Genomic DNA, 25128 nt, shown 5'->3' with positions numbered 1-25128 from the left:
CCTCCAACACACCTACGCTAGTCAGCGTTGTCGTCTGAAGGTCGTGTGTGTTTAGGTAACTCCGCCCGCACAAATAACGCATCCATTCTTCGGGCCAAAAGTAACCAATTATGGTGGCTGTGGAGCCTTACTAAAGCTTCCTGAGGATCAAGCCACAAATGCTAGTGGTATCTCCCCATAGTCTGATCCGGGGTGCTCCATGAATGCACCATTAATGCGGTGGCCTCCTGGAAGTTCACTTACAAACATTCCGTTAATTCGTAAATAAAGTTTCCTTAGGAATAGATAACTAGAGGTTTAATAAATGACGAAATAAATATTGTACAGTAGTTTATCGGGTTGATCTGCCATTTAGTGAAGATAAGATTGTATAGTATGATTATCGTTCTTCTAGTCAAGACTTCACATTGTGATTTCATATATTGAATGGAAATATATTTCTGCAGTATTAGCATCAATAGCTTCTAAAAGAAGTAACATTTGAAAATACCAATCCAACTGTCATAAAATTGTTATCATCTCATGCATCATTGCTGTGTTTTCAAGGAACTAAATGAAACATCGAAGACTGTGTCTTCAAAAGTTGAGCTAATTCCTTGGTAGCCAGTGCAGCATCATCTGATTTCAAACGAGACGCAAGCTGGCGGCAAATGTCATTGAGCCCTCTCGTCAGCGTGTTAAGTGGCAGCAATTTCGTCATTGAGAGACGGCCGGCTTCAGCTGGGACAATATGATCATACATCTCATCCTCATCAGGTAAATCCAATTCGCGTGGCCAGTATCTTGCGTATTTCTCCCAGTACGTGGCCAACCTTTCACTTGCCTCTTTCAGCAAATGTTGAGCCTCACCATCATCCTTGCTAAGGAGTAGTTGAGGAAGCTTATACCTAGCTCGTGCACATGCCTCGTCCGTCCAATCGTTGGGGCTTTCGAGAGCCTTTCTCAAATGTGCTCTGGTTATGTTAGTAATTGAAATTACAGTTCTTCACACTGGTCATGGGAGTCATACTCTGCGGCATCATTATTACCTCTCCTTATCTCCAGCATAGCAAGCAAGTAGTACGTATCCAATGTGCTCCGGCCAGTAGGGCCGAAAAACTTTGTTCGCATTTCAAGTGTCTTTTGCAGACTTTCATATGCTGCATCTAGCTTACCACATATGATGGCGATATTGGCATGGAAAAAGTAATACCTGATCATTATCACCGTATATCTCGGGTCGTCAATGCAATTTTCTGGATCAGGCCTCCAACGTTGAGCATCTTCAAAACGTCCCAAAGCTGCCAATGCAATGTGCTTATTGCGATATTGCTCATAGCATGCAATAGTGGACTCTCGTTCATGGCTAAATAATTTTCTTTTGATAGTCATTGCGAACTCGGCGTATACAATGACATCTTCGTAGCACCCATAGTCCAACAGTATCGGCGTCATATTACCCCAGGCATTGGCGTAGTTCCAGAGATCGTCATGAGTGACATCTTCCAGCTTGGATTTGTTCAGGCATTCTTGGCGCAGAGCAATCGCCATGATATAATGATGGAGTGTCTTTGATCTCTCAGAGATACCAGAAGTGTCCCTCACGGCGGCAGCAATTGTATGTATATCGGCTCTGGCAGCTTCACAATCATCAATGTGCTTGCAAGCTTCGACGCTTGCGTCCGCGGTGCGAAGCGCATCTGCAAAGAAGTTGCGCTCATAAAAATAGTTGGAGGCATCTGAGAGAAGTAACGCATAGTCAATCGAGGGCTCTGGTGGCACCAACGAAGCGGCATGTACTTCCATCAGGCTTATGATGTGTGGAGAATATTTCTTGCATACCCCCCAAATATCGTTCTGAGGGAATTGAACAGGAGATTGGCGAGGAAATTTTCGGCGAATGAGACTGACAGCTGCATTGAATATTGGTTGAAACAATTCCTTTTCGTTATATAATTTTCTTTGCAGTGTAAGTCGCCAAGTGTCATGCAAGAGAATCTTCTGATCTGTACCAGAGTCCTGGCATTTGATCAAACCCTCAGATTCTAAAATGTGTATCAATTCAGCAAGGCTGTCGGTAATCAGCCTGTCATTTTCCGATTTGGTAGCCAGGAAAGTATAATATGTGCGCTTACCTGGACTTATTCTTGAATTTCAGAAAATCTAAGCGATCCGAATCATTGGCATCCACTGACACCGTCTCTATAAAAACTCCATCCTGGTTCAGCACCGCCAAAACCTGAGCCAGCTTGAGATTTCGTAGGTCGAGCTTTTGCAAAGTACTTTCATGATTGGATATTGGGCTTTTGCCGCACCCTGCTTCTTGTCTTGGATATCGTCAGCTTCGGAAGAGAACGATGAATGTGTACAAACACTGTTCAGAGCAGGCACTCACAGATTGGCCATAACTGGAAACAAGTAATAAATAACAAAAAGGGAATCAGAATTATAATTTGAACGAGAATGAATATTGTCAAAGAACTAAGTGCCACGACTGATGAAATGCAGCGTGAACTGTGATATTTGAACAAAAACGCCTGTCCCTCCTTTGTTCTCCCGCTTAAACACAGACCCAGTGCTGGCCTGTCCTGGGTCACCTGTACTCTCACTTTGAAAATTGAACTTGATATTCTTTTACCATCATTTATTAAGCATTCCAGTGGCCTCTACCAGTGTGAGGCAGTCCCCGATATATTCCACTGACCTACTAGAGATTTTCCCTCACCCAGCCAATTTCTCCACCGGTTCTTCCACTACCAGTTGCTTTGGTCTCCTTTTACGTAAAGATTTCAATCTCTAGACTCAGAAGTGACTTATCGCAAGGAAAATGGTCGTCCGAACCGGAGAAAAGGAACTGTTCCCTTTACTGCGAAAGCACGGTATTGCTTTCTATGCCTGGAGGTATGTTCATTACAGTTCAATTAGAAAAGGTCTTTCATGACTAATTCATTTGCACATAGTCCCGGAGCTGCGGGATTCTTCAACGGAAACCACAAGAACCCTCAAGCTGGAAGCCGCTACGACACTTCAGTAAGTCTGACCATTGTATACAAGTAAGAATCTCTAAATATTAACAATTTTCAGCATTACCTCGGTAAATTTTATGCCTCAAAGTATCTCAAGCCAAGCATCGAGGCTGCTGCCGATCGAGTGCGAGAAATTGCCGCCAAGCACGGCATCTCTGGTCACGCAGCTTCTCTACGATGGACTGCGCACCACAGTGCTCTTTCCGCTGAGTATGGAGATGGAATTATCATTGGAGCATCGAGTATTTCGCAGTTGGAGCAGAATTTGGATATTTTTGAGCAGGGACCACTGCCACAGGAGGTTGCTGATGCGATCGATGCCATCCTTGCGGAGATTAGAGACGATGCGGTTGCGTACCACAACTGAAATGACTTGGATAGCCATTTGTAAATCTGCATTAAGTGTTGTGATGATTTGTAATTATTACGCAATTTAGGTAGATATAAATTACTCGTGAGATGAATTTATGCATATCTTGCGAATCAGATATGGGTTTAACGAGAAGTAATTCAGAGCTACATACAAACTGGCTTCACTGCAATAAGTCATAACTACCAATTGACTTTTGAAACCTAAATTTCAAAGAGATACAATTGTGTAAACCAAAGAACCATTGCCCTTAATTTACCTAGTAATTAGGTATTATTCGTCTCGTTGTATACTTTTTGCCTGTTCTCTAGGGTAGCACCTCTTTAAGCTCTTCAATAGCTGCACGTGACTTCGTATCATGTCGCGTTACTGCCTGGAAGCATCGCGTCTCCCACCGTGAATTTCCAGACTGCAGATTCCTTATCGCCTATCACGACATTTGAATTCGGCCTTGTTTCTTCCCTTTGGCCTGATTCTTGATGGAATTCTGATTGCAGACGCTCTTTACCCGGGAATCTCCGATTGGCAACATGCCTGAGTTTGCTGGTAAGCTCTGAAATGCTTATGCCATGTCGCCTCACAAATTGCCCCGCTAACAATCCGGCAGAGGCAGACACTATTCGCATCCTGGTTGCGACGGACAATCATGTCGGATACGAAGAGCGAGATGCCATTCGCAAGGATGACAGCTGGCGGACATTCGACGAGATCATGACTCTGGCCCGCACAGAAGATGTTTGTTATACCGACGGCTATGTCTGTTTGCCTCCAAGCTCACGCATCGCAGGTCGACATGGTGCTGCTTGCCGGCGACTTGTTCCACGATAACAAGCCCTCTCGCAAATCTCTCTACCAGGTCATGCGAACGCTACGAAAGAATTGCCTCGGCATGAAGCCTTGTCCACTCGAATTTCTGTCAGACGCCGCCGATGTCTTCGAGGGAGCCTTCCCCCACGTCAACTACGAAGATCCCGATATCAACATCTCAATACCCGTCTTCTCCATTCACGGCAATCACGACGACCCTTCCGGCGACGGTAACTATTGTTCACTAGACCTGTTGCAGGCGGCAGGCCTTCTCAACTACTACGGCAGGGTGGCTGAGGCGGATAACATCGAGGCGAAGCCAATTCTACTGCAGAAAGGCGACACGAAGCTTGCCTTGTATGGGTTGAGCAACGTTCGTGATGAGCGCATGTTTAGAACGTTTAGAGATCACAAGGTCAAGTGGTTCCGCCCTGGCACTCAGACAGCCGAGTGGTTCAACCTACTGGCCGTCCACCAAAACCACCATGCTCATACAGCGACATCATATTTGCCGGAGAACGTGCTTCCAGATTGGCTAGACTTGGTGGTCTGGGGACACGAACACGAGTGCTTGATTGATCCGTCAAAAAATCCAGAGACGGGATTCCACGTTATGCAGCCAGGATCCTCTGTGGCGACATCGCTAGTCCCGGGGGAAGCAGTGCAGAAGCACGTCGCTGTAGTAAGTGTAAATAACAAAGACTTCAAAGTTGACAAGATTCCTCTCAAGTCTGTCCGGCCGTTTGTTACAAGGGAAATATCTCTCGCTCAAGAAAAGCGGTTCAAAGGCTTGGACAAGAAAAAAGACAACAGACATGAGGTCACATTACGATTGATGGAGATTGTCGAAGAGATGATTGCGCAGGCAAACGCAGACTGGGAGGCTATACAAACGGATGAAGAGGCCTTGGAAGATCGACCGTTGCCGCTTATCCGCCTCAAGGTCGAGTATACCGCACTGGAAGGAGGCCAGTTCGAGTGTGAGAATCCACAGCGGTTTTCGAACCGATTTGTTGGCAAAGTAGCCAATACCAATGATGTGGTGTATTTCTACAGAAAAAAGACGGTTCAGCGTGAGTCGCTCATCCTTGAGAATTGAGCTTGAACATTATGCTTACAACGCCATAGGCAAAGCGGCTGCTCCAAACCCAGCAGAGGTTCTCGAATCCCTAGGTGATGGCGCCGAAATGGTCAAAGTGGAAAATCTTGTCAACCAATTGCTTGCGAAGCAATCCCTCAAGGTTCTCCCACAAGGCCCCTTTGGCGAAGCGGTTAATCAATTCGTTGCCAAGGACGATAAGCATGCAATGGAACTTTTCGTGTCGGAACACTTGTCTGGCCAGGTCAGACAAATGTTGGGTCTCGAATCTGACGACGAGGATCTGAACAATGCCATGGAGCTTTACAGGGAGAGGATGGAGCAGCGCATGACTACTGCGGGTAGCATGGGCAAAATGGCACAGGCTGAAAGAAAGAGGGTTCTGAAGCCCAAGCCGGATACCTGGGACTCGGATTTCGATGGTAGCTGGGAGGACGCGCCCGATGCGTGGACATACGAGGATATCGCGGAAGAGGACGAAGTATCAATAAGGCCTCAGGCTTCAGGCCGCTCATCACGAAAGACGCAGCAGGATGATGATATGCTAGATATTGATGAGAATGAGCCGCCGCCAGCGAAGACGAAGAGAGCCACGACACGCACGACAAAGGCTGCGCCAGCTAAGAAGGCGCCTGCAGCCAAGAAAGCACCAGCTCGACGCGGCCGTAAGGCTTTTGAGGACAGTGAAGAGGAAGAGCCACCGGAGGAAGACGTGATAATGGAATCGGAGGAAGAGGAGGCGCCCCCGCCACCAAAAGCAACTGCGCGAACCACCAGACGCGGGCAGAACACGAAAAGCACGGCCACTGCTAGCAAACCGGCGGCGACGAAGAAGACGGCAACAAGGGGAGCTGCTGCGGCAAAGACGCGGCAGACGAAGCTCAGTTTCTCACAAGGAGCGACGCAGGACAAAGCGGTTGAGATTAGCGACGATGAGATTTCGGATGACGATGCATTTGAGCCGGCCCCAGTGGCGAGTCGGACGAGGAAAAGGTGATGTGCAAGAAGGATTTTTTGTCTGAAGCACATCGACATTGAGATTTATTTAATGATATAATGAGTTGTGATGCATGTGCTCAGATGGAATATGAGTGGACATGGCTGCAATCAAAATACAGTGCCGCATATTGCAACAAGTATGGCTTCGAGAGCGTTTGGTCTCTCCTCTTCTCCTTATTATTCGTCTCGTCTTCATTTTGCATCACATGGTTCTCCTCCCTCCATCACGGTCAAATGCTAAAAAGCGCAAAAAAAGAATTCACAGTTTGGAACTGCTGGCGGTCTCTCCCGCCGGGAATTGAACCCGGGTCTCAAGCGTGACAAGCTTGCATACTGACCACTATACTACGGAAGATGTAAACCTGCGCTTTAGCGCTGGTGTAGCGGATCAGATCCAGTTGTTGGAAACCCGTCTTGCTATTTTATATTATAAAGCTCTGTGGTCTCCCACTTCATCTTTGGTGTACAACCAAGTACTTACATCACCATTGTTTTGCTCACAGCCATGTCAGTGTCAGCCATGCCACTCAACTTGGATCTGTATAATCACTTTTTGAAGGGATAAATCTCCGAGAGTCACGGTACGATTTGGTGTTTCTCCGCTCAAGTCTGATTGAACACTTAGGTACTCCGCGGGCCTCGACCACCTGCTGCAAGTGCTCAGCCTGATCGAGGCTGTACCCAATCTTGACCCAATCATTGGCATTCTACTGGTGATTAGGCATTGATAGGGGTTAAAAATTGACCCCAAATGTTGTTTCTGCCGTCAAGGTGGTAATGAATTTGCCTCATTGTAATCTAACACGCGCTTAGAGCTGTTTTGCGCGTCTCTGCATAGATGATGTAATTGGTCCTCTACGAGATGCGTAAACAGTAAGCAAGGAGAAAGGATATGGCAGCTCGTTATTAATGCCCAAACACGACGAAACCCGTAGTGGTTATCAGCTGAGACCCCACTGTTGAGAAATCCAATCCTGCGAGCACTCAGTCTCGCAGTTCGGTCTTCTTTTTGGCCTCAACACGGTTATGCCTTCTATCACATATTAGCCCAACCATTAGTTGACTTTCATGATGAAATGGCCTCTCGTGCAGTGGTGTCCTACGCCACGCAAGCCAACTGCGTGGGAAGCTATCACGACGTTTCTTCTACTGCTACCTTTCTTAGCCTCCCTACTCTACCGCCTCTACGCAAAGATTCGAAGGCGAGATGGCCGCTCAGTGGGCCTTCAGATTCTCTCCGATGTCTCTGATAATGATCATTTCAAATATGAGTATGTCGCATCTCTCAAATAATTGGTGGTCCATATCTCACAATCTAGGATCGTTGCTGTGCATGGCCTTGGGGCCAACCCTGAGCATACCTGGACTTGCAAATCCAATTCAAAGTCCAAAACCGGCGATACCCAACCACCAGTCCATTTGCTCAAAGATCTACTCATAAAGGACGAGCGATTTTCCGATGCGAGAATTCTCCATTTCGCATACAATTCGGACTGGCTCGTTGACGCTTGCTTTGAGTCCGCTCGAGACATTGGACTTCGTCTGATAGAATCCCTCATTGAGCACAGAAAACATCATGCTGTAAGGAATAAATAGCGGTTCCTATCATGTGTATCACTAACACAGCGTTTAGCGCTTGCCTCTGATATTTGTGGGACACAGCTTCGGTGGGATTGTTATCAAAGAGGTCTGCTCATATCTCTCTCGCTTTTTCATAATGACTACTCTCTCATACATACTCATCTAGGCGTTATCCAGCAATCAAAACGACGGTGAGAGAATATTAGAAGACACCCGTGGCATCATATTCTTGGGCACTCCTCATTTAGGCAGCCCAGTCGCCGGTTTTGGAGCCACCATTGCTTACCTGACCGGCTTCCTAGGCTCAAATACTGGCTTGCTACTCTTGCTCCGCAGCAATGGAGAAATGCTGGTGAATCTAAGCAAAGCTTTCCAAAATTGCGTAGGAAAAAAGCATCGAGACCTGGATAAAGAAACCAAGATTGTTTCAATCTGCGAGAAAAAGCCCACGTACCTTCAGAATTGGTTTTATGCTGGCAAAGTAAGTTCATTGCTAAATATACTTGACTCGAACTATGTCTTACATGTATCAGATTGTCCCATGGGAATCGGCAACTTTTGGTGCCAATTTTGCCGACGTTTATGAGGTCGACAAAGACCATTCTGGTCTGAACAAATGTCTCAACTCCGAGGATCCGCTTTACAGAGAGCTTGCAGAACAACTGCACAAGATGCAACCGTGAGTGACAAGTGCCATAACTGAAAGCCGCTCTCAGCTAATAGTCGTAGCACTACACCTCCCAAAATTAATATGATTCAACAAGCTGTCATCGACCGTCTCATGAACGCTACTGCCGCTGATGCAGAGTTCCACCCAGGTTTCGATGAATATGGAAGAGGTCGACTGGAATGTCTCCCCCAAACGAGAGAAAAACTTCTAAAGGACATTTTCGACTGGTTTGACAGCAGTGCTTCACTTCAACAGCATATATACTGGCTTCAAGGCAAAGCCGGAACGGGAAAGTCTACTATCGCACGTACTGTTATCAGCAGAATGGTCAAAAAGAATCGCATCGTCGCCAATTTCTTCTTTAAAAGAGGTGAAAGCGATCGAGCTAGACTGAAAAGATTTTTCACAACGCTGACAACTCAGCTTGTAAGAAAATTGCCCAGTCTGGCTAAAGCTGTCCAAGATGCTTTGGAATCTGAGCCTTCACTACTCGAACAAGATCCAAGATTTCAGTTCAAGAAGCTCTTGCAAGAACCCTTGCAAGAGCAGAAACTCAACAATTCCAAAGCTATAGTGGTTGTTATCGACGCACTTGACGAATGCGATTCCAAAGAAGATCTAGTCACTCTAATTCAGCAGCTCTCACAGTCCATTCTTCTCACAGATGCGAATAAATGTTCCTCTGGCCAGATGATAGTCAAATATTTTCTGACTAGTCGCTTGGACAACCACATACAATCTGCTTTCAAAAATGTTCCCGAGAAGAAATGCGAGAAAAGAGAGCTTGAAAAAGCCACATCGGATACCACTCGGCAGGATATTGAACGCTACTTGCAGTTTCGGATGGAAACGATTGACGGACTTTTGGATACGCCTCCAGGGAAAGAACCCTGGTCCAATCCCTCCGACGTGAAAAATCTCCAAGAACTTACACAGCGGGCTCACCCACTGTTTGAATTCGCTGCTGCTGCGTGTCGTTTTATTGATCAAACCGAAATACCAGGGGGTCCACGAGTCCTTCTTCGAGACATATTGCAGTTCAACATATACGGTGATCTCGACGGCGTATATCTTCCTATTTTAAATCGAAGATTCTGCAACCTCAAAGACCCGTATCGCAGCCAGGCAAAAGTAGAGTTTCAACGCGTTATCGGCTCTGTCATTAGCCTAGCGGATGCTGTCACAGTTAAATGCCTGGCTAGACTTGTGGGACAACCTGAGTTAGCTGTTCGCAACGAACTACGGCTTTTTGAGTCAGTACTGGTAGTTCCAACAGAACAAGACAATCAGTCGCATGTCAGATTGTTTCACGAGTCATTCAGGGATTTCCTTGCTGGACCTGATGCCAACGAGGAGTTCAAAATTGATTCCAGAAAAGCGCATGCTCTCTTGGCATCCCGATGTCACCAACTTCTATGTGGCTCGTTGCGACAAAATATTTGCAACCTGAAGACACCGGGAGCGCATGTAAGCGATGTTACCGATGAAACTATTCAAAGTTGCCTATCACCTGAGGTACAATACGCATGCAAGTTTTGGGTTTATCACCTAAAAATGAGTAAAGCAAGCATTAGCGACGGGGACCATTGGTATACATTTCTTGTATCCCACTTCCTCCACTGGCTGGAGGCCCTGAGTTTGTTGCAAAGGGCATCAGAGAGTGTGCCGCAGGTGAAAGAACTGCAAGCTATCGTACGTGTCAGTTCACTTCAATTCCGATGCTCCTTACATATGCTGACCAAAGCAGCCTACAAATGGAGCACAGGCTAGAGCCTTCTTAGAAGATGCTCATCGCTTTATTCTCGCCTTCCGTCAGATCATTGATACTGCGCCGCTGCAACTATATAGCTCAGCGTTGACCTTCGCCCCAACTGGCAGTATTGTTCGACAAACCTTTGGCAACTGCCGAGCCAAATGGATCACACGTACACCAAACTCTGAACCTCAATGGAGTTTATGTTTACAAACTCTGGAAGGCCATAGTAATCGAGTTGCTTGCGTCGCTTTTTCTCCTCAAGGTATTCTCGCATCAGGAGGCCATGATGGAATGGTCCTTGTATGGGATCCTTCATCGGGTAACTGCCTGCAATCCTTTCACATAGATAAAAGCCAGTATTGTTCTGTCGAATCAATCATTTTCTCCAAAGCCGGTAAAATTGCTTGTCGGACCGCAGAGTGGATTGTCGTGTGGGATCCAAATCAAGCTGTCTGTTTGCAAGAAGCACATCTCAGGCGACGAACAACACCATTAAATTTTTCGCAAACAAAAATTTCCATATCTTTTGCAGATGAACAGAAGCTTTTGTTTACAGACACAATGCAGGGAGAAATTCTGGTATGGGATCTAGAGCAAGATTCTGTAGAACGAGTCAAGCATTCATTAAAGAACCCGATCGTCCTAGCTTCCGATGGTCAGCAAGCCGCGTTTGCAAACGGAGTCGAAGTCAATATGTTAGACATGAACTATGAAGATAACTACATGCATTCACCTAAAGTACTAAAAGAAGATGATATATATGTTGCATGGGCTGCGTGTTTCTCACGAGATAATCGTTATTTCGCTTCGACTCTAACAAATTCAAGGATCAAGATCTGGGATGCTGCATCGACGGCATGTCTACAGTTGCTCCATGGCAGGGAGGATCAGTTTTACTCGTTGGAATTCTCACCAGACAATAAATTGCTCGCAACGGGCGATTTTGGGGGAAATATCTTCATCTGGGACTGGAAAGAAGGCGTTCGTCTTCAGACGCTTACTGGACATCATCGCGCGGTGGATTCATTGGCATTCTCGCCAGACGGAGCATGGCTTGCTTCGGCATCTGGGGACGGCACAGCTAAGATATGGGATGCCACAATAGATTCCGTTGAAGGAGAAAATACAATCTCTTTCGATAATAAAGCTTTCGCGATGGCCATGGATGGTCGGCGACTTGCTACAATATCTTTTACTGGGAGTATATCCCAGTGGTGGGACGATTTTGGAAGCAAACGCATAGAGCAGGCGTTCGAAGTCAAATGTTTTAAAGTAGCCATATCTTCGAATGGCAGTATTCTTGCGATTGGATTATTGGAGACAAGCGGCGTTCAAATCTGGGACGTGAATACAGGCAATAATTTACTCACACTCGATCGTCCTTTCTTAGGATACTTCTCGATGGCCCTCTCAGCGGATGGTGAAAGACTTATTACAGGCTTTCTAGATGGGGGAGTCGAGGTATGGAAGTGCCGTACGGGCCAGCTGTTGAAAGAGGTACAGCATCGACACTTAACACCTTATGAATACCATTTCGACAAATCTATTATGGTAGCCATTTCGTCAGATGGCGAACATGTTGCCTGGGAGTATGGAGGCATTCACTCGCGAATTGGGGACTGCATTTGGACAAAAAATCTGGGTTCAGATGTATCCCTAAAGTTTCTCCATCACGGTGCCATAAATCTGGCCTTTTCTCAAAATGGAGAGCGGCTTGCAGCTATTTCTCCAAACTGGTCTGGGGCTATTTGGGATTTGGCATCAGGGGCATGTTTATGGAGGTTTAATTATGACCCGTCACACCCTGACCCGGTTTGGCAATTGAATCCAACTTTTATCAACTTTGATTTCACCACAATTGCCGATTTGCCAGAAGAACGACCACTGGTAGATTGCTTGACTAAATATCACATTAGTCCTGATGGCGTTTGGATCATGAGACACGCTGAGAAGTTGCTATGGCTACCGCCGGAATATCGGCTATACGACGCAGCTGTTTCAGGATCGAATATTGCAATTGGGCGTAAAGCAGGTCGCCCATTTGTTATTGGGTTATCAGATGACGGCCTATGATGGATGAGTCTTTGTCAATGCATAAATAGCTTTAGACGATATTACGCTGAGCTATGGAGTTGGTTGGGGCCGCTTGAGTTTTAAACTATCAAGGAGGGCTCATTTATTTAGTGATTACTGCGTATATTATGAAACCGCAGATTGTAGCCAATGACGTAACGCAAGGTACAATGATTATCTAAATCCTCTGTGAAGCTGAAAGGCCTCTTCTTATATAACATATGTTAGTTTCTCGCAACCCTCTTTCGGCGTAATGTATAGATGTGTTACACTCCTCCGAGTTATTGCCAAGCATCCTGAGTCCAACTCATTGTCTATGAGATACGTATTCAGTGCGCTAGGGGAATAGACCCGGCAGTTGGCTATTAATTCCCAACCACGACGAGACAAAGCCATTTATCCCGGGTATTACTTTAAGCAATATAGTCATAATATGGTTTCTTGTTTGTTCACACCTGATTGGTAATATCCGGGCACCTAACAGGTCCCGACGACCTGTTGCAGGACGAAGCACTCAGTCTGATGGAGGCTGTACTATCTCAATGGCCGATGGTAATATACCAATGGGCAGGTATCGTGAGGGTTAATAAAATGCCCCCAAATTCTGTTTGAGATCAAGATAGTTATGCTTCCGTTTCATCCCATTCTAGCACGTATAGAGCTATTAGCACATCAACTCGCCGGTCCGTTAGTATGAGGCCCACCCGGTTTGTAGATCTTTGGCTGATATCAGCCACATGCTCGAAGGAATACCGACTGAGGAAGTCATGCGGGGAATGGCTGATAAAGCCATTTTACAAGTACATGGAAACTTTCCGCAGCCCACGTCTTCCCTTCATTGTGTGTCTGTCGTCAGCCATTGATACCATCAGCCAGCGGAGACGGGTGTTTAGTTTAAGGGGCATATTTGCTGTTGGTCTTCGTCTTTGTATTGGCCTTCGTCTGGCTAATACCTGTTGTCGCTGCTTGGACTAGTTGCTCTAAATCTTTTATAAAATCTGGAGAGGTTCTCTTCTCTGGGCAACAGCATTTACCAAAGCTAGACATCAAATACATGAATCAACATGGCGTCCCTTGATCCGAAGGGCGACGTCGCCTTAGGGCCAACACATGCTTCATTGGTAACGGCAGATACTGCCGACGAAAAAGACTCCAACAATCGAAGAACCAGTGACAAAAGCTCAAGCCTAGAAAAGCCGACCTCAGAAGATGCCAAGACAGACGAATCAGAATATCCTGCGGGTGCTCGCCTCGCGGCCATCATCACTGCGCTCGCGCTCGCCATCTTCCTCGTCTCTCTCGACCTGACAATCGTCGCAACTGCAATTCCCAAAATCACCGACCAGTTCAACGGCCTCTCGGACATCGCCTGGTACAGCTCCGCCTTCTTCATGACGATGGGCGGCTTCCAGAGCGCCTGGGGCAAAATCTACAAGTTCTTTCCACTGAAAACCAGCTACCTCATCGCCATCTTCATTTTCGAGCTCGGATCCCTGATCTGCGCTGTTGCTCCCAGCAGCACCGCGCTCATCGTCGGGCGTGCCTTTGCGGGTGTGGGCGCCGCAGGCATTGGCTCAGGTTCATACACTATCATCGGCTTCTCCGCCTCACCCAAGAGCCGGCCGATGTTCACCGGGATCGTTGGAACAAGCTACGGTGTTGCAGCGGCTGTTGGGCCTCTGATCGGAGGCGCATTTGCGGATAAAGTGTCGTGGCGCTGGTGCTTCTACATCAACCTGCCCATCGGAGCAATCTCTGCCTTCATCATCCTAATCTTCTTCAAGGCCCCCCGCGCCGCGAAGCCACAGGCGGCAACTCTACGCGAGAAGCTCCTCCATATGGACCCCGTAGGCGCCGCTCTCGTGATCGCATTCGTTGTGTGCTACCTCCTCGCCGTGCAGGATGGCGGTGTCAAGTTTCCCTGGAACTCTGCGCACGAGATCGGCCTCTTGGTTGGCAGTGCGGCAATCGTGGGCGTGTTTGTGCTGTGGGAATGGTTCCAGAAAGACACGGCCATGTTTCCGTTCCGCCTCGCGAAGCAAAGGGTTTACATCGTCGAGTCGGTCTTTTCATTCTTCTACTCCGGCGCGTACTACTTGGTGCTGTACTACCTCCCAATCTACTTCCAGAGCATCGACAACGCCAGTGCCCAGTCAAGCGGAGTGAGAAACCTGCCCCTTATTGTCGCCGTTGTCATCTCCATGCTCTCCAGCGGCACTTACATCTCCGCCACTGGCATCGCGGCGCCGATCATCGTTGCCGGGACTGCCCTGTCGACGATATGCACAGGGTTGCTTTACACACTGGATATTGGCACCTCAGAGGGCAAGTGGATTGGCTACCAGATCGTTGGCGGCGTGGGCTGGGGGATTGCGTCCCAGATCCCCATCATCACGGTACAAGCTACGGCCCCGGCCACAGATCTCGCTGAGGTGACAGCCATGCTGTTGTTCCTCCAGACGGTCGGCGGTGCGGCGATGGTTTCTGCTGCTCAGGCTGGTTTTGTCAACATCATGATCAACAATCTTCCCAGGACGGCACCAGGTGTCAACCCAGCTCTCGTGGTGGGCACCGGCGCGACGGATTTGCGGAGAGTGTTCTCGAAGGACCAAATTGCTAGGATCTTAGTGGCGTACATGCAAGGTCTGAAAGCCTCGTTTGCGATTGGCATTGCGTCGTCAGGGATCGCCCTGATCATTATTGTCTTGTTCCAGCGATGGAACAAGTTGAATATAGCGGCTATCGCTGGTGGAGGTGCAGCTTGATATGATTGACTGTTACAGTCAGATTTCTCATGTCACCACTTAATATATTACTCTAGTAAACTGTAGGATTAGGGTATTATGGGTTAATGAACTCGACGTTACTAAAGTTGATTAGAACCTTACTATCATAGTGCTTTTCATGGGGACTCCATTGTCCGGACGATTTTGCAGGGGAATACGGTGGCTCACGTCAGCCACTTTTCCTAGGCCCTCCCTCGGCCTTTGTTCCTCCGCATCGCGTCCTCGTCGGACCAGCGTGTTGTCGGGTCTCCCAAGAACCCTTTCAAATACATACTTTGCCCATACACCATGCCGTCACAGAGCCTAGAAGCACCGCAACAGGATAGGAGCTCATTAAAGCACAAAAAGAAACCCGTTCGCCGTGATAAGGAAAAGAGACGGCAACAGAATATTCAAGCCCAAAAGAAGTATCGTAAGTGCCTCTCTTCCGTAACAAATACACTCGTATCGCAAATGCGTAGATGATAGCCCCAAGAATAATTAAGAAATTAAATATTGACTATTTACGTAGGAGAAAAACAACGTCAGCGATTGGAGACTCTGGAGGCAATCGCCGCATCTGCTAGGCAGAACCACGCCATAGAGAGACCGAGTCAAAGCACAAACCCATCGGAATTGCCAACGCACAATTGTAGCAGCAACTCACTAGATCATGGCATTTCGAAGCCGTCCGCCTCCTGCCAAAGAACCCTGAGAGGATGTCAACCCCTCGCTTCACAGTCAGAAGACACCCCAGAAGAACTACAATGCCTCATCACACAACCATGCGACAGTCTCTCATCCTTCGGTATCGGGAACAGCCCCCCCATTTCCAGTCCACCTGCTTCGACACCTGGGGAATGGCAACTCCAGCTACCACCATCTAATACCACACACTCCCTTCCTCCCTCGCCAACCTGGGACTCATGCACGCTTGTCGGCTCCTCGTTCCTCATCCATGACAAAACCAGGCAAGGCTCTAGTCCATACTGGACTAAAACAATCGACTGCGGCTGTTTAACACCACACGTGCGGCTACGTACACGGGACCCCTATTCCAACAACGACATGCAGGTCATCAGCTTCAGCGCCGATGGCGTGGCCGCAGACCCATACATGAGCAATGTAATACGCATTGAGCGGGTGTGTATCGCTACAGCGCTGTACACACTTATGAAGTATGTGGGCATTGAGGAGGGAATCTTCTGCGCGGACGACTCACCCTCGCCTTTCTACCGGCCGGGCCTAGAAATTGCGGATGACGCTATGCGGGATCGGACAATTGGCATGGTTCAACAAATGTTCAAGACTTTGAAACCGGACTTGAGACCAATTGCCGAGCAGATCACAGTAGAGCATCATCCATACATTGACATTTTGCCCTTCCCAACACTGAGGAGAAATCTCATCATACATCAGAACGAAATCGATGAGGATGAGTTTTTGAACGATACACTGACTGGTTTGGTGTGTTGGGGCGGCGCGGGCACGACAAAGAGGGATCCGGACAGTGTGACGGGGCATGCGGTCACGGGAAACCTGTGGGATGTGCGGAGTTGGGAGGCCAAGGTTTGGTTTCTGAAGAAGTACTGGTGGCTGCTTGGCGGGGAAGAGGGAGAGCTGGTCAGGCAGAGTGAGTGGTGGCAGAGTGTTAGGGGAGAGGAAGCGAAGATAGATCTAGATGAGTCGATAAGTTAACTTAGGGATGGACCTGAAATTTTGTCGATTTTCTACACAAGCTCAGTACGGAAAGAAATATGTAAGTGCGTAGTGCATAACAATGTCTCATTATCTAGAGAAAGTAGCGGGCAATGTGCCATCATCCATCATGTCTATACTTGTCCGTCGCCATCTTGATTTGTTCACACAGACATTGCCTTCGCTGGTGCTAATAAGAAAAGAAAGCAAATCTATACACAACACTATCTTGCCTTACAATGTCCCGGTTCCAACACCCAAAACTTCACGGGAGCATTCCTTTCTACCAATCGTGGTGCCTACCGCGTTGAAGACCACTGAGAGAAACGGGACAGCGTGGTAATTAGGAGACCCTATGCCGCTAATTTTCTCATTGGTGGTTAGTCAAAGTCTGACCCAAGCCCTTGTAGATATACCCACAGTATAAGAAGAAAGCAGCTAGCCAAGGCCAACGCTTGAGTGGAAGGATAGCGAGGTATACAGCGAATAGGAAGGCAAGGCCTGAGTTGGGCGATGTTGTTATCGAGCGTAGAACGAGAAAAGACAGTAAAAGAAACAATGCCTGCTTCCTAGTTAGTCAAGGATCATGGTACTTTCTCATGGGCAAAGATACCTAGTGAGGTGATGCCGTAGTCACAAGCTATTAAGAACAACTCCTCCAGAGAGGATATTAGTTGTTGTTGCCGCTCATCTGGATACATAATCTGTCAGCATGAGGATTGGTAGAGTGGACGAAAGAACGAGTGAACGGCAAACTTTGAATCAACTTGAAATGACGTTGGACAGGCCGTTTCGATGCTATGAACAAGTGTTTCGGGAGCAAACTGCGCGATGTAGAGTTGGAGTAGTCTCTAGAATGAAAAGAATGAACTGCGACGGAGAGAAGAGAAGGGATTGTGATGAAACAAAGAAAAGTAAGAAGGAAGAACAGTGGTAGTGAATACAGCATAAATATATAAATAAAAAAAGGGAAGGGCTATCCACCCTCACCCCAGCGACTAAGAGGAGTTGCGAATGGAGCAACAACCTATAATGAAGATCCTTTATTACCGTTCAATACTTAAATAGGTATTACACAGTTCCTGGAGTATCTACTACCTACCTTACTATCGCTACTGTCTGCTACTATCGCTACTATCGCTACTATTTGCTACTAGGTATCCATAGATATTGTCTTTCTATCTACGCTTTTCGACAACAAATTCTGGCATTCTCTCCTCATCTTTTTCTTTCCATTCTCCTCTCATTATTTTCCACCGAGCATCACCATCTTGCACTTCCCTTCTCTGCCTATTTCTTTACTCCTCTCTCATTCTTCATCTCTCCTCTTGAGTTCATGTTTGTTTCTCTACAACCTCGCGCATTATGTTTTCCAATCAGAATGTACGATCATCTTCGACTAACCAGGGAATAGGAATCGTTTCTTTTACTCTGCTTCTTCGTTGCGGGTTCGACATCATTATCCTGCAATTCAATCTGCGACCAACGCGTTTTTTTTTCTCGTTTTTACCCATACCACACAACTCTTTTTGCTCAGGTCAGCTTTGAGCCTACTCCGCATCAGAAGTTTCTCATATGATCTATATTTCTTTCCACAAGGACTAGGCCTGGACTTTGACTAACCAGCAATGACTAGATTGGCTGTATACACCCACGAGTTCACTATGGTCAAACCTTTTTCGCGTCAGGCCGGGAACTTGCGAGCGACACTCCTGCTTTTGATATCCCAGAAAAAGCCATGGATACTACCTCTTCGTCAGAAAGCACCTCTGGGTCTGAGAGTGACGACGAGTTCTACGACTCTTAGCATGGGTGCACTCTTAAAGACCGTGATGGCGGAGGCTACGTGGTCTTGTCACCGGACGGGACAAGATTGGTCGAGTGTGATGACCAAATAAAATGGTTGCGAACCTGCGAAGAGTATCCCGAGGGCAAGGAGTTTATACCCCGCGAAGAGGTGCTGTCATTTCGCGTCCTGGCACGCTGCCATCATCTCATGAACGGACTTTGAAATAAGCCAAAGAAGCAGAAGGCGTCCGGAGGAGCCTCAATAGATGATTCGACCCTTGCAGTGAGTTTGAAGGAAGGAAAAGCGGCATACATTGGGTTCGCGATGAATATGGAAGGCCCCGTCTTTGCATCTAAAGGCACAGGGCACGCGAAACATTTGGACGAGTTCGACTTCAAGCGTCTTTCTTTAAAGTGCAAACCATCTATAACGATAGCCGGTGCTGGAGCTATTCTACATTTCTCAATAACTTCTAAGCAAAACATCATAGGCATAAAAGAACTAACACATGCGACTAATTTAAATTAATTTATCACCAGCGAAGCAGGCAGACGGCCTTTCGCAAATCCGTCGACTACCTCATTAAGGATTTAGCATCTAAAGATACATTAGAACCTATGTTGTATTATAGTATTGAGCGTTATTGCATAAGCCTAGGACAGTCTGTGGAAGGACACTTTAGGGGCCTAAAGCAGTGGCAATTACTTACTCCTTTCACTTATCTCTACCCAGCCTTACAATATTCCATTATTCTAACACCCAAAACTTCAAAGGAGATTTCATAGAGTATCTACTACTATCGCTACTATCTGCTACTATCGCTACTCCGTAGTATCTGCTACTATCCATAGATTCCTTTAATATTTATTTATTACTATATAAGCTGCTTTATATTTAAGAATGGGATGCTAAATAGTCACTCCCTTCTTTAAAGTGCAAACCATCTAAAACGATAGCTGGTGCTAGAACCATCCTGTATTTTAGAATAAGTTCTAAGCAAAACATTAAGGCGCTAAAAGAACTTAATATACAACTAATTTAAATTAAGTCTTTACTAAATAAGTAAGCCGGACGGCCTTTTATAAATGCGTTAATGGATTTATTAAGGATTTGGCATCTGGCGATGTATTAGAACCTATATCACATCATAGTATTAAGCGTTATTGCATAAGCCCTGGACAGTCTGTGGAAGGACACCTTAGGGACCTAAAGCAGCCTTATGACCCAAACAACCCACTCCGGAGAAGATCGTATCGCATGCTGGAATTTTGCCACTTGGGTTTCTCTTTGAGGTGCCATACACGGAGGTTTTGAAATATCTGGACGAATTAGATGAGATTCTCCTGCCCCTGAACACGAATGAATGAAGCGCCCGCTGCGAAAATGGCTCCCCGCAGAAACCCTAGATTCCAAGAGACGGCACCTTCAAATATATAGTATATAATAATGCTTTATTTTCTAAAGAAATTGATAGATAATATATTAATATTTATTATATATATACTTATTTACTGCTATTTTAATTTACTTATATAAATACTATTTTCACTAGTGCTAATAAGAGAAGAAAGTACATTTGTATATAACACTGTTTTACTCTGATTTTAAGCATTAGAAGAGTTTTCCGACTATAAACGATACATAAGGCTTTTATTTTGCCCAAGATCTAAATCCAGCCTATTACTATGGTATTAAAAAACACAAAAACCACATCTCATCAAATTACGTGTAATCTCACTAATGGCAATTACTTACTCCTTCCACTCGTCTCTGCCTAGTCTTACAATATCCCGTTGTTCCAACACCCAAAACTTCGCGGGAGCCTTTCCTTCTTCCACCATCCTCACAGCAGCCACTGCCGCCCTCCCAATAATTTTCTGATCTTGTGCTACAGAAATTTGTTAGTATTACCCGTCCCAGTTCAAAACGTCAAATCAACAAGAACAAAGTAAAGTTGCTCATACCCCATTTATCCTGGAATCCCTGCCCAAACTTCTTCAAACCATGAAAGATATCCTCCAGCCACTTGTTCTTTGGGTTCTCCCTTCCTAGAATCATTCCAGGCCGCAAAATAATCGCATTCTCAAACTCAAACTCCTTAATATGCTTCTCCACCCCCCTCTTCATTTTCGCATATGGTGTCAGGGCAAAAGGGCTCAGCACTCCGCTTGTCCCTGCGCTCGAACAATACACATACGTCTTAACACCTGCTGCTTTCGCCACTTTTGCGTTTTCTACACATAAATCGTGGTCGATTGCCCATTGCGCGGCGACGGAGCCAGCACTGCCTATCGTGGTGCCGACTGCGTTGAACACCACTGAGGGAACCGGGGACAGCGCGGCGATTAGAGGACCCCATTTTGCGGAGTCGGTTTCGACGATGGACTGAAGTTTGGAATCTTGGGTCGGCGGAGCGCGACGGGAGATGGTTGTGATGGACGTGCAAGTTGTGGAGGAGACGAGAGTGGCGAGGATTTGGGAGCCGACTGCACCAGTGGAGCCGAAGATTAGTGCTGTTGTCATGATCTAGATTTTGTGAGATATTGGTGTATACAGGAGCGGGGAATTTGGAAAGAAAGCTTGCAATGCTGTCAGGTTGTTAGCAAGCTTGAAATACATGTTGGGTGGAAGTTGGCTGACGTTAGCTCAGGAGTCGATTGTGTTATTCTGCATATAGTCGCGGCATTCGGAGCAACTTGATAGTTTATGGATTATACTGCCTAGAGGGGAGTGAGTATAGCTTAGCACTAACTTACTCCCTAGCCCTTTTTATATGCCTTAGTGAACTTATTAATTCCCTACCTATAGTACCTAATTTTTAGTTATGTAATTTAATTAATATCAAGTATATGAACTTCCAAGCATGTCGCATACAACCAGGCAGCCATTTATCACACTGGCTCAGTAGACATAGAGTCAGCTAGAGTCTATACAACTCAACAAAGTTCTGACTTTGGCTCACCATAAATGACAGGGACGGCAAGCCGGAAATGACTTGCCGTATAGGTAATTAGGACGTAAAAAACCTAATACTTGTCTCGCCTCTCTTTCGGCGCCAATAATTCGTTCCCTCAATAATCTCCGGGCATCCTCGAAGAAGCCAACCCCACTTCCGCAAGAATGATGGGCTTGCCTCCCACCCATGAACATCCCAGGATTCACCCCAGCTAATAAGTGCCGGCTTGTCAGCGAGAGCGTCCGGGTCAGTTGCCACAAGCACGTCACGGCACAGCTCATCTTCGTCGAAGACTCCAGCAGCCAAAGCGTGGAGCATATTGTCTCGGAAGGCCGGGAATGGGAACAAATCGATCCATGGGTGGTGAATAATTCTCCGCTGCATGGAAGTAGGTAGCAAGCATTGTGGGACAAACGGGGATTGCAGAGGGCCTTCCCCGCAATATGGCGACAAATATTCATCCTTACAAAGCCCCTCCGGGGGGAATCCCATTGAGATGGCGTTGCGAGCTAAAGAATTAAGGACGTTGAGTCGGATGAGGACGTGCAGAAACGAAGGACGTGCTGCGCTCAGGCTGTAGGCCTGGTATGCATCCCGAATCGCATCATAGGCTTGTGCTACCTGACGGCGAGACGTGAGAAGTAGAGGGCCATTATCAACCTTATCATACAGCCCCTTCCGTTCATCTATAATATAGGGCGCTTGACTGTATGTAGATTCCTGAGCAGGGTTCTTTGCGGCGAGTTTCCGCCTGCCTAAGTAAATAAAAAGATGAACGTCAGTTGGCTAACCGTTTATGAAGACTCGGCAGGTTGGTAACACTAACGGTACGCTCTCTGATGGATTCTATTTTGCCGTTTCTTCCTCTCTGCAGTGCTTGTGATTCCGGTCCAGTCATCTGCAGGACTCCACGTGTCTAGTCGTGGAGCAATAGTACCTACAGCGATCGTTGGTTTATGTAATAAGATCGGAAGTTCCATTGTTTTCGGAGCATTGAGTCTTGAGATATTAAAGTGCTGAGAGTTGCAACCTTAATGACTTATATGCAACTGGCTTATGGTCTCCGCTCGGTGGCGCATGCTGAGGGCCCACCATTGAACGGACGTATTCCGAATACTAGTAGTGAATCTATAACCCACAATTAAGTCCGTTGTTGCTAATATGCTTCGACGAATTGGCGATCCACAATTGTATTTCCAGTGGCAATTACGAATGTATTCGCAACTGATCTAACAGGTAGTCTAAGTAGCAACTGTTAGGCAGTTTAGGTATATGGTTGTCAAGACTTGATCCAAGAAAGATCCGGTCCCCCCGAAGAAGAACGGACAAGACAACCAATCGGGATGAGCGATACCATTTCTCAGGTCGGTACGTACCAAATCGATCGTGAGAGAAGCTTCATTCTCACGAGTACAGAAGTACAACTCGCGATAATAAATAAACAACTAGGTATACAAGTTCGATTTATTGCACTCATTCGTATAGTCCAGATAGCCAGTCACAAATAAAGTATCAAGTCTGTATACAAACTGCGCTTTCTATTCCGCTCTTACACTCTCGTGACTATCAGGCTAAAAGGCTACGCCTATTGGCCTAGGCTAATTACCATGGCAACTTGCCCACACAAAGTATTAAGGAGCGGGACGTTATAGTCACTTAGTGTCCCACCATAGCTTGTTGAGCGGGAGCATATCGGTTTCCATGAGGCTTCGCAGAGTCCACAAGGGCCCGTACCTCTTGAAGCTCCTCCTCCGATAAGACTACATCTCTCGATGCCCAATTCTCTTCCAGTCTAGAGGCTTTAGTAGTGCCAGGAATCGCAATCATGCCTTGGGCTGCAACCCACGCAAGGGCAACCTGAGGTGTAGAACAACCCTTCTTTGTGGCAAGCTTCTTCAGTTCCTCGACAATTGCCTTGTTTTTATAAAAGTTCTCGCCTTGGAATTTAGGTACTGAAAGTAATAGTATTAGTTGCCAAGAACACCAAAAAGACCACTGCCGACTTAGGGACATATGGCATGAGCAAATAGATATAGATTGCAATTTTAGATAAGCTTACCTGATCGACGGAAATCATCCGGAGCAAAATCGTCGGGTGTCTTATACGGGAAGTCGTCAACGAGCCATCCATGCCCTAAAGGGCTATAGGCTACATAAGCCACACCCAGCTCTCGAGCCATCTCAATTAACCCGTCTGTTTCGTGAAGTGTCTCAAAGGCCGAGTACTCCGCTTGGACAGCATCTATCTTGGCGACTATAATTTGACTTAGCCCGATATGCCTATCGACACACTTGGAATGTCTTTACTTACTTGAGTTCGCTCGTTGTAAGGTTGCTGCGGAGCACTCCGAGAGGCCAATGTACTTGGTTTTTCCAGCCTTTCGGATTTCATCCAAAGCTGGGATGGACTCTTCAAGCTTGGTATCTAATGGCGACATAGTTAGTAGATAGAGAATTATTGAGCTTTCACATTGAACATACTTGGATCAATCCGGTGAAGGTAGTAGAGGTCCGGGGCAAACCCGAGCCTTTCAATTGTTCCCTCAATATATTCTTTAATATGAGCGGCGGAGTTGGTTACTTTGCCGGTGCCAAAGACATCGAAGCCGCATTTTGACGCAACTACCAACATACGGTATCAGAGGTTTCCTTCAACACATTTGGAAACTAATCAGACTCACTGAAAACTTTGTCGCGGACATTATGTTTCCTGATGAAATCCCCTAGAAGCTTCTCATTGACACCTGCTTGATATACAACCTTGTTTAATATGTCAGAAACTTCTGGCCTGGCAGACATTCCACATAATGCATGACTTTCAGACTCACTGCCGTATCCCAGAATGTACAGCCTAACTCAATAGCTTTAAGTAGCACAGGTTCAGCTTGTTCCAAAGTAAGGTTACTTCCCAGGCCGAAGCTGATGCCCATGGCACCAAAGCCTGGCGATGGAACCGTGATGTTTCCGAAGGGGAGCGTGTGCACCATTTTGTCCAAGTATCGGGGTTTAATAGTGTGCTTTTGATCGTGTATTACTAGAACTGAGAAAAATTATCATCTACTTTAGCAGCAGGGTTTCCTTCTTATAGCTATTAGTTGCTATCTACCAGGGATCATTTGTGATGGGTGGACCGAGGGGATGGCAATGGCGTATCTTCTCTTGCATATCTCTCACAATCTAGGTATAGAAGAAACAAGCTAGTAGCGTCAGCTAGCTGCCGCGGCAAGTAAAGGTAAGACCCACTGAAGGATAAGCCGGTTGCATTAGTGGGAATCTGCCTCCAAAAGTATAATGGGCGCGGAGTTTAGTCCCTTAAGTCCTCCGTGCCTGAACTACTAGGTTGTTTAACAAGTTTCCGCCACCAGCGAATAACTCTGTATAGTAGGGTTTCAGTGTAGGCTAACCTAATATTTTATCAACGATATGTTAGAAGACAGACCTTGGTTCTACTACTAACTTGGGTCTTTACCAGCGGTCAAGGAAAGGTCTCAATGCCCAAGAGCCATTAATCTTCTTGGTATGATCAAAGTATAAAGGTCTAGCATATGCCAGGCCTAGAA

General features: G+C 46.5%; 9 protein-coding genes across 9 annotated transcripts; 5 read left to right on the top strand and 4 right to left on the bottom strand.

Moving 5' to 3' along the window:
• Positions 1–541: 541 nt before the first annotated feature.
• TRIVIDRAFT_228135 (uncharacterized protein) lies at positions 542–2385 on the bottom strand (the record flags this gene model as incomplete). The annotated part of the gene is made up of 4 exons (XM_014094931.1): positions 542–953; positions 1010–2050; positions 2115–2306; positions 2375–2385. 4 exons carry the CDS (start codon positions 2383–2385, stop codon positions 542–544), a joined length of 1656 nt encoding a protein of 551 aa, XP_013950406.1.
• Positions 2386–2806: 421 nt separating this feature from the next.
• Positions 2807–3372, top strand: TRIVIDRAFT_64979 (uncharacterized protein; the record flags this gene model as incomplete). The annotated part of the gene is made up of 3 exons (XM_014094930.1): positions 2807–2880; positions 2940–3009; positions 3064–3372. The coding sequence occupies 3 exons, from the start codon at positions 2807–2809 to the stop codon at positions 3370–3372; spliced, it is 453 nt and encodes a 150-aa protein (XP_013950405.1).
• Positions 3373–3939: 567 nt separating this feature from the next.
• TRIVIDRAFT_164171 (uncharacterized protein) lies at positions 3940–5723 on the top strand (the record flags this gene model as incomplete). The annotated part of the gene is made up of 3 exons (XM_014094929.1): positions 3940–4110; positions 4163–5255; positions 5338–5723. Coding segments are annotated over 3 exons (1650 nt in total), but the record flags the coding sequence as incomplete, so codon positions are not given.
• Positions 5724–8651: 2928 nt separating this feature from the next.
• TRIVIDRAFT_132466 (uncharacterized protein) lies at positions 8652–12336 on the top strand (the record flags this gene model as incomplete). Its single annotated transcript, XM_014094928.1, has 3 exons — positions 8652–10202; positions 10279–11876; positions 12204–12336. Coding segments are annotated over 3 exons (3282 nt in total), but the record flags the coding sequence as incomplete, so codon positions are not given.
• A 1088-nt stretch (positions 12337–13424) lies between these two features.
• TRIVIDRAFT_64982 (uncharacterized protein) lies at positions 13425–15125 on the top strand (the record flags this gene model as incomplete). The annotated part of the gene is made up of 1 exon (XM_014094927.1): positions 13425–15125. The coding sequence occupies one exon, from the start codon at positions 13425–13427 to the stop codon at positions 15123–15125; it is 1701 nt and encodes a 566-aa protein (XP_013950402.1).
• Positions 15126–15434: 309 nt separating this feature from the next.
• On the top strand, positions 15435–16793 carry TRIVIDRAFT_127331 (uncharacterized protein; the record flags this gene model as incomplete). The annotated part of the gene is made up of 3 exons (XM_014094926.1): positions 15435–15603; positions 15658–15814; positions 15920–16793. Coding segments are annotated over 3 exons (1200 nt in total), but the record flags the coding sequence as incomplete, so codon positions are not given.
• Positions 16794–20363: 3570 nt separating this feature from the next.
• Positions 20364–21135, bottom strand: TRIVIDRAFT_39255 (uncharacterized protein; the record flags this gene model as incomplete). Its single annotated transcript, XM_014094925.1, has 2 exons — positions 20364–20500; positions 20577–21135. 2 exons carry the CDS (start codon positions 21133–21135, stop codon positions 20364–20366), a joined length of 696 nt encoding a protein of 231 aa, XP_013950400.1.
• A 487-nt stretch (positions 21136–21622) lies between these two features.
• TRIVIDRAFT_163926 (uncharacterized protein) lies at positions 21623–22548 on the bottom strand (the record flags this gene model as incomplete). Its single annotated transcript, XM_014094924.1, has 2 exons — positions 21623–22269; positions 22395–22548. 2 exons carry the CDS (start codon positions 22546–22548, stop codon positions 21623–21625), a joined length of 801 nt encoding a protein of 266 aa, XP_013950399.1.
• A 676-nt stretch (positions 22549–23224) lies between these two features.
• Positions 23225–24555, bottom strand: TRIVIDRAFT_64985 (uncharacterized protein; the record flags this gene model as incomplete). Its single annotated transcript, XM_014094923.1, has 6 exons — positions 23225–23520; positions 23628–23822; positions 23880–23993; positions 24050–24190; positions 24250–24328; positions 24397–24555. The coding sequence occupies 6 exons, from the start codon at positions 24553–24555 to the stop codon at positions 23225–23227; spliced, it is 984 nt and encodes a 327-aa protein (XP_013950398.1).
• Between the last annotated feature and the right edge of the window lie 573 nt (positions 24556–25128).

The sequence above is a fragment of the Trichoderma virens genome (assembly GCF_000170995.1).
Source record: "Trichoderma virens Gv29-8 chromosome Unknown TRIVIscaffold_91, whole genome shotgun sequence".
In the NCBI taxonomy this organism is placed as follows: domain Eukaryota; kingdom Fungi; phylum Ascomycota; class Sordariomycetes; order Hypocreales; family Hypocreaceae; genus Trichoderma; species Trichoderma virens.
Note: the sequence above shows the minus strand (reverse complement) of the source record. Positions and strands in the feature narration are given on the sequence as shown.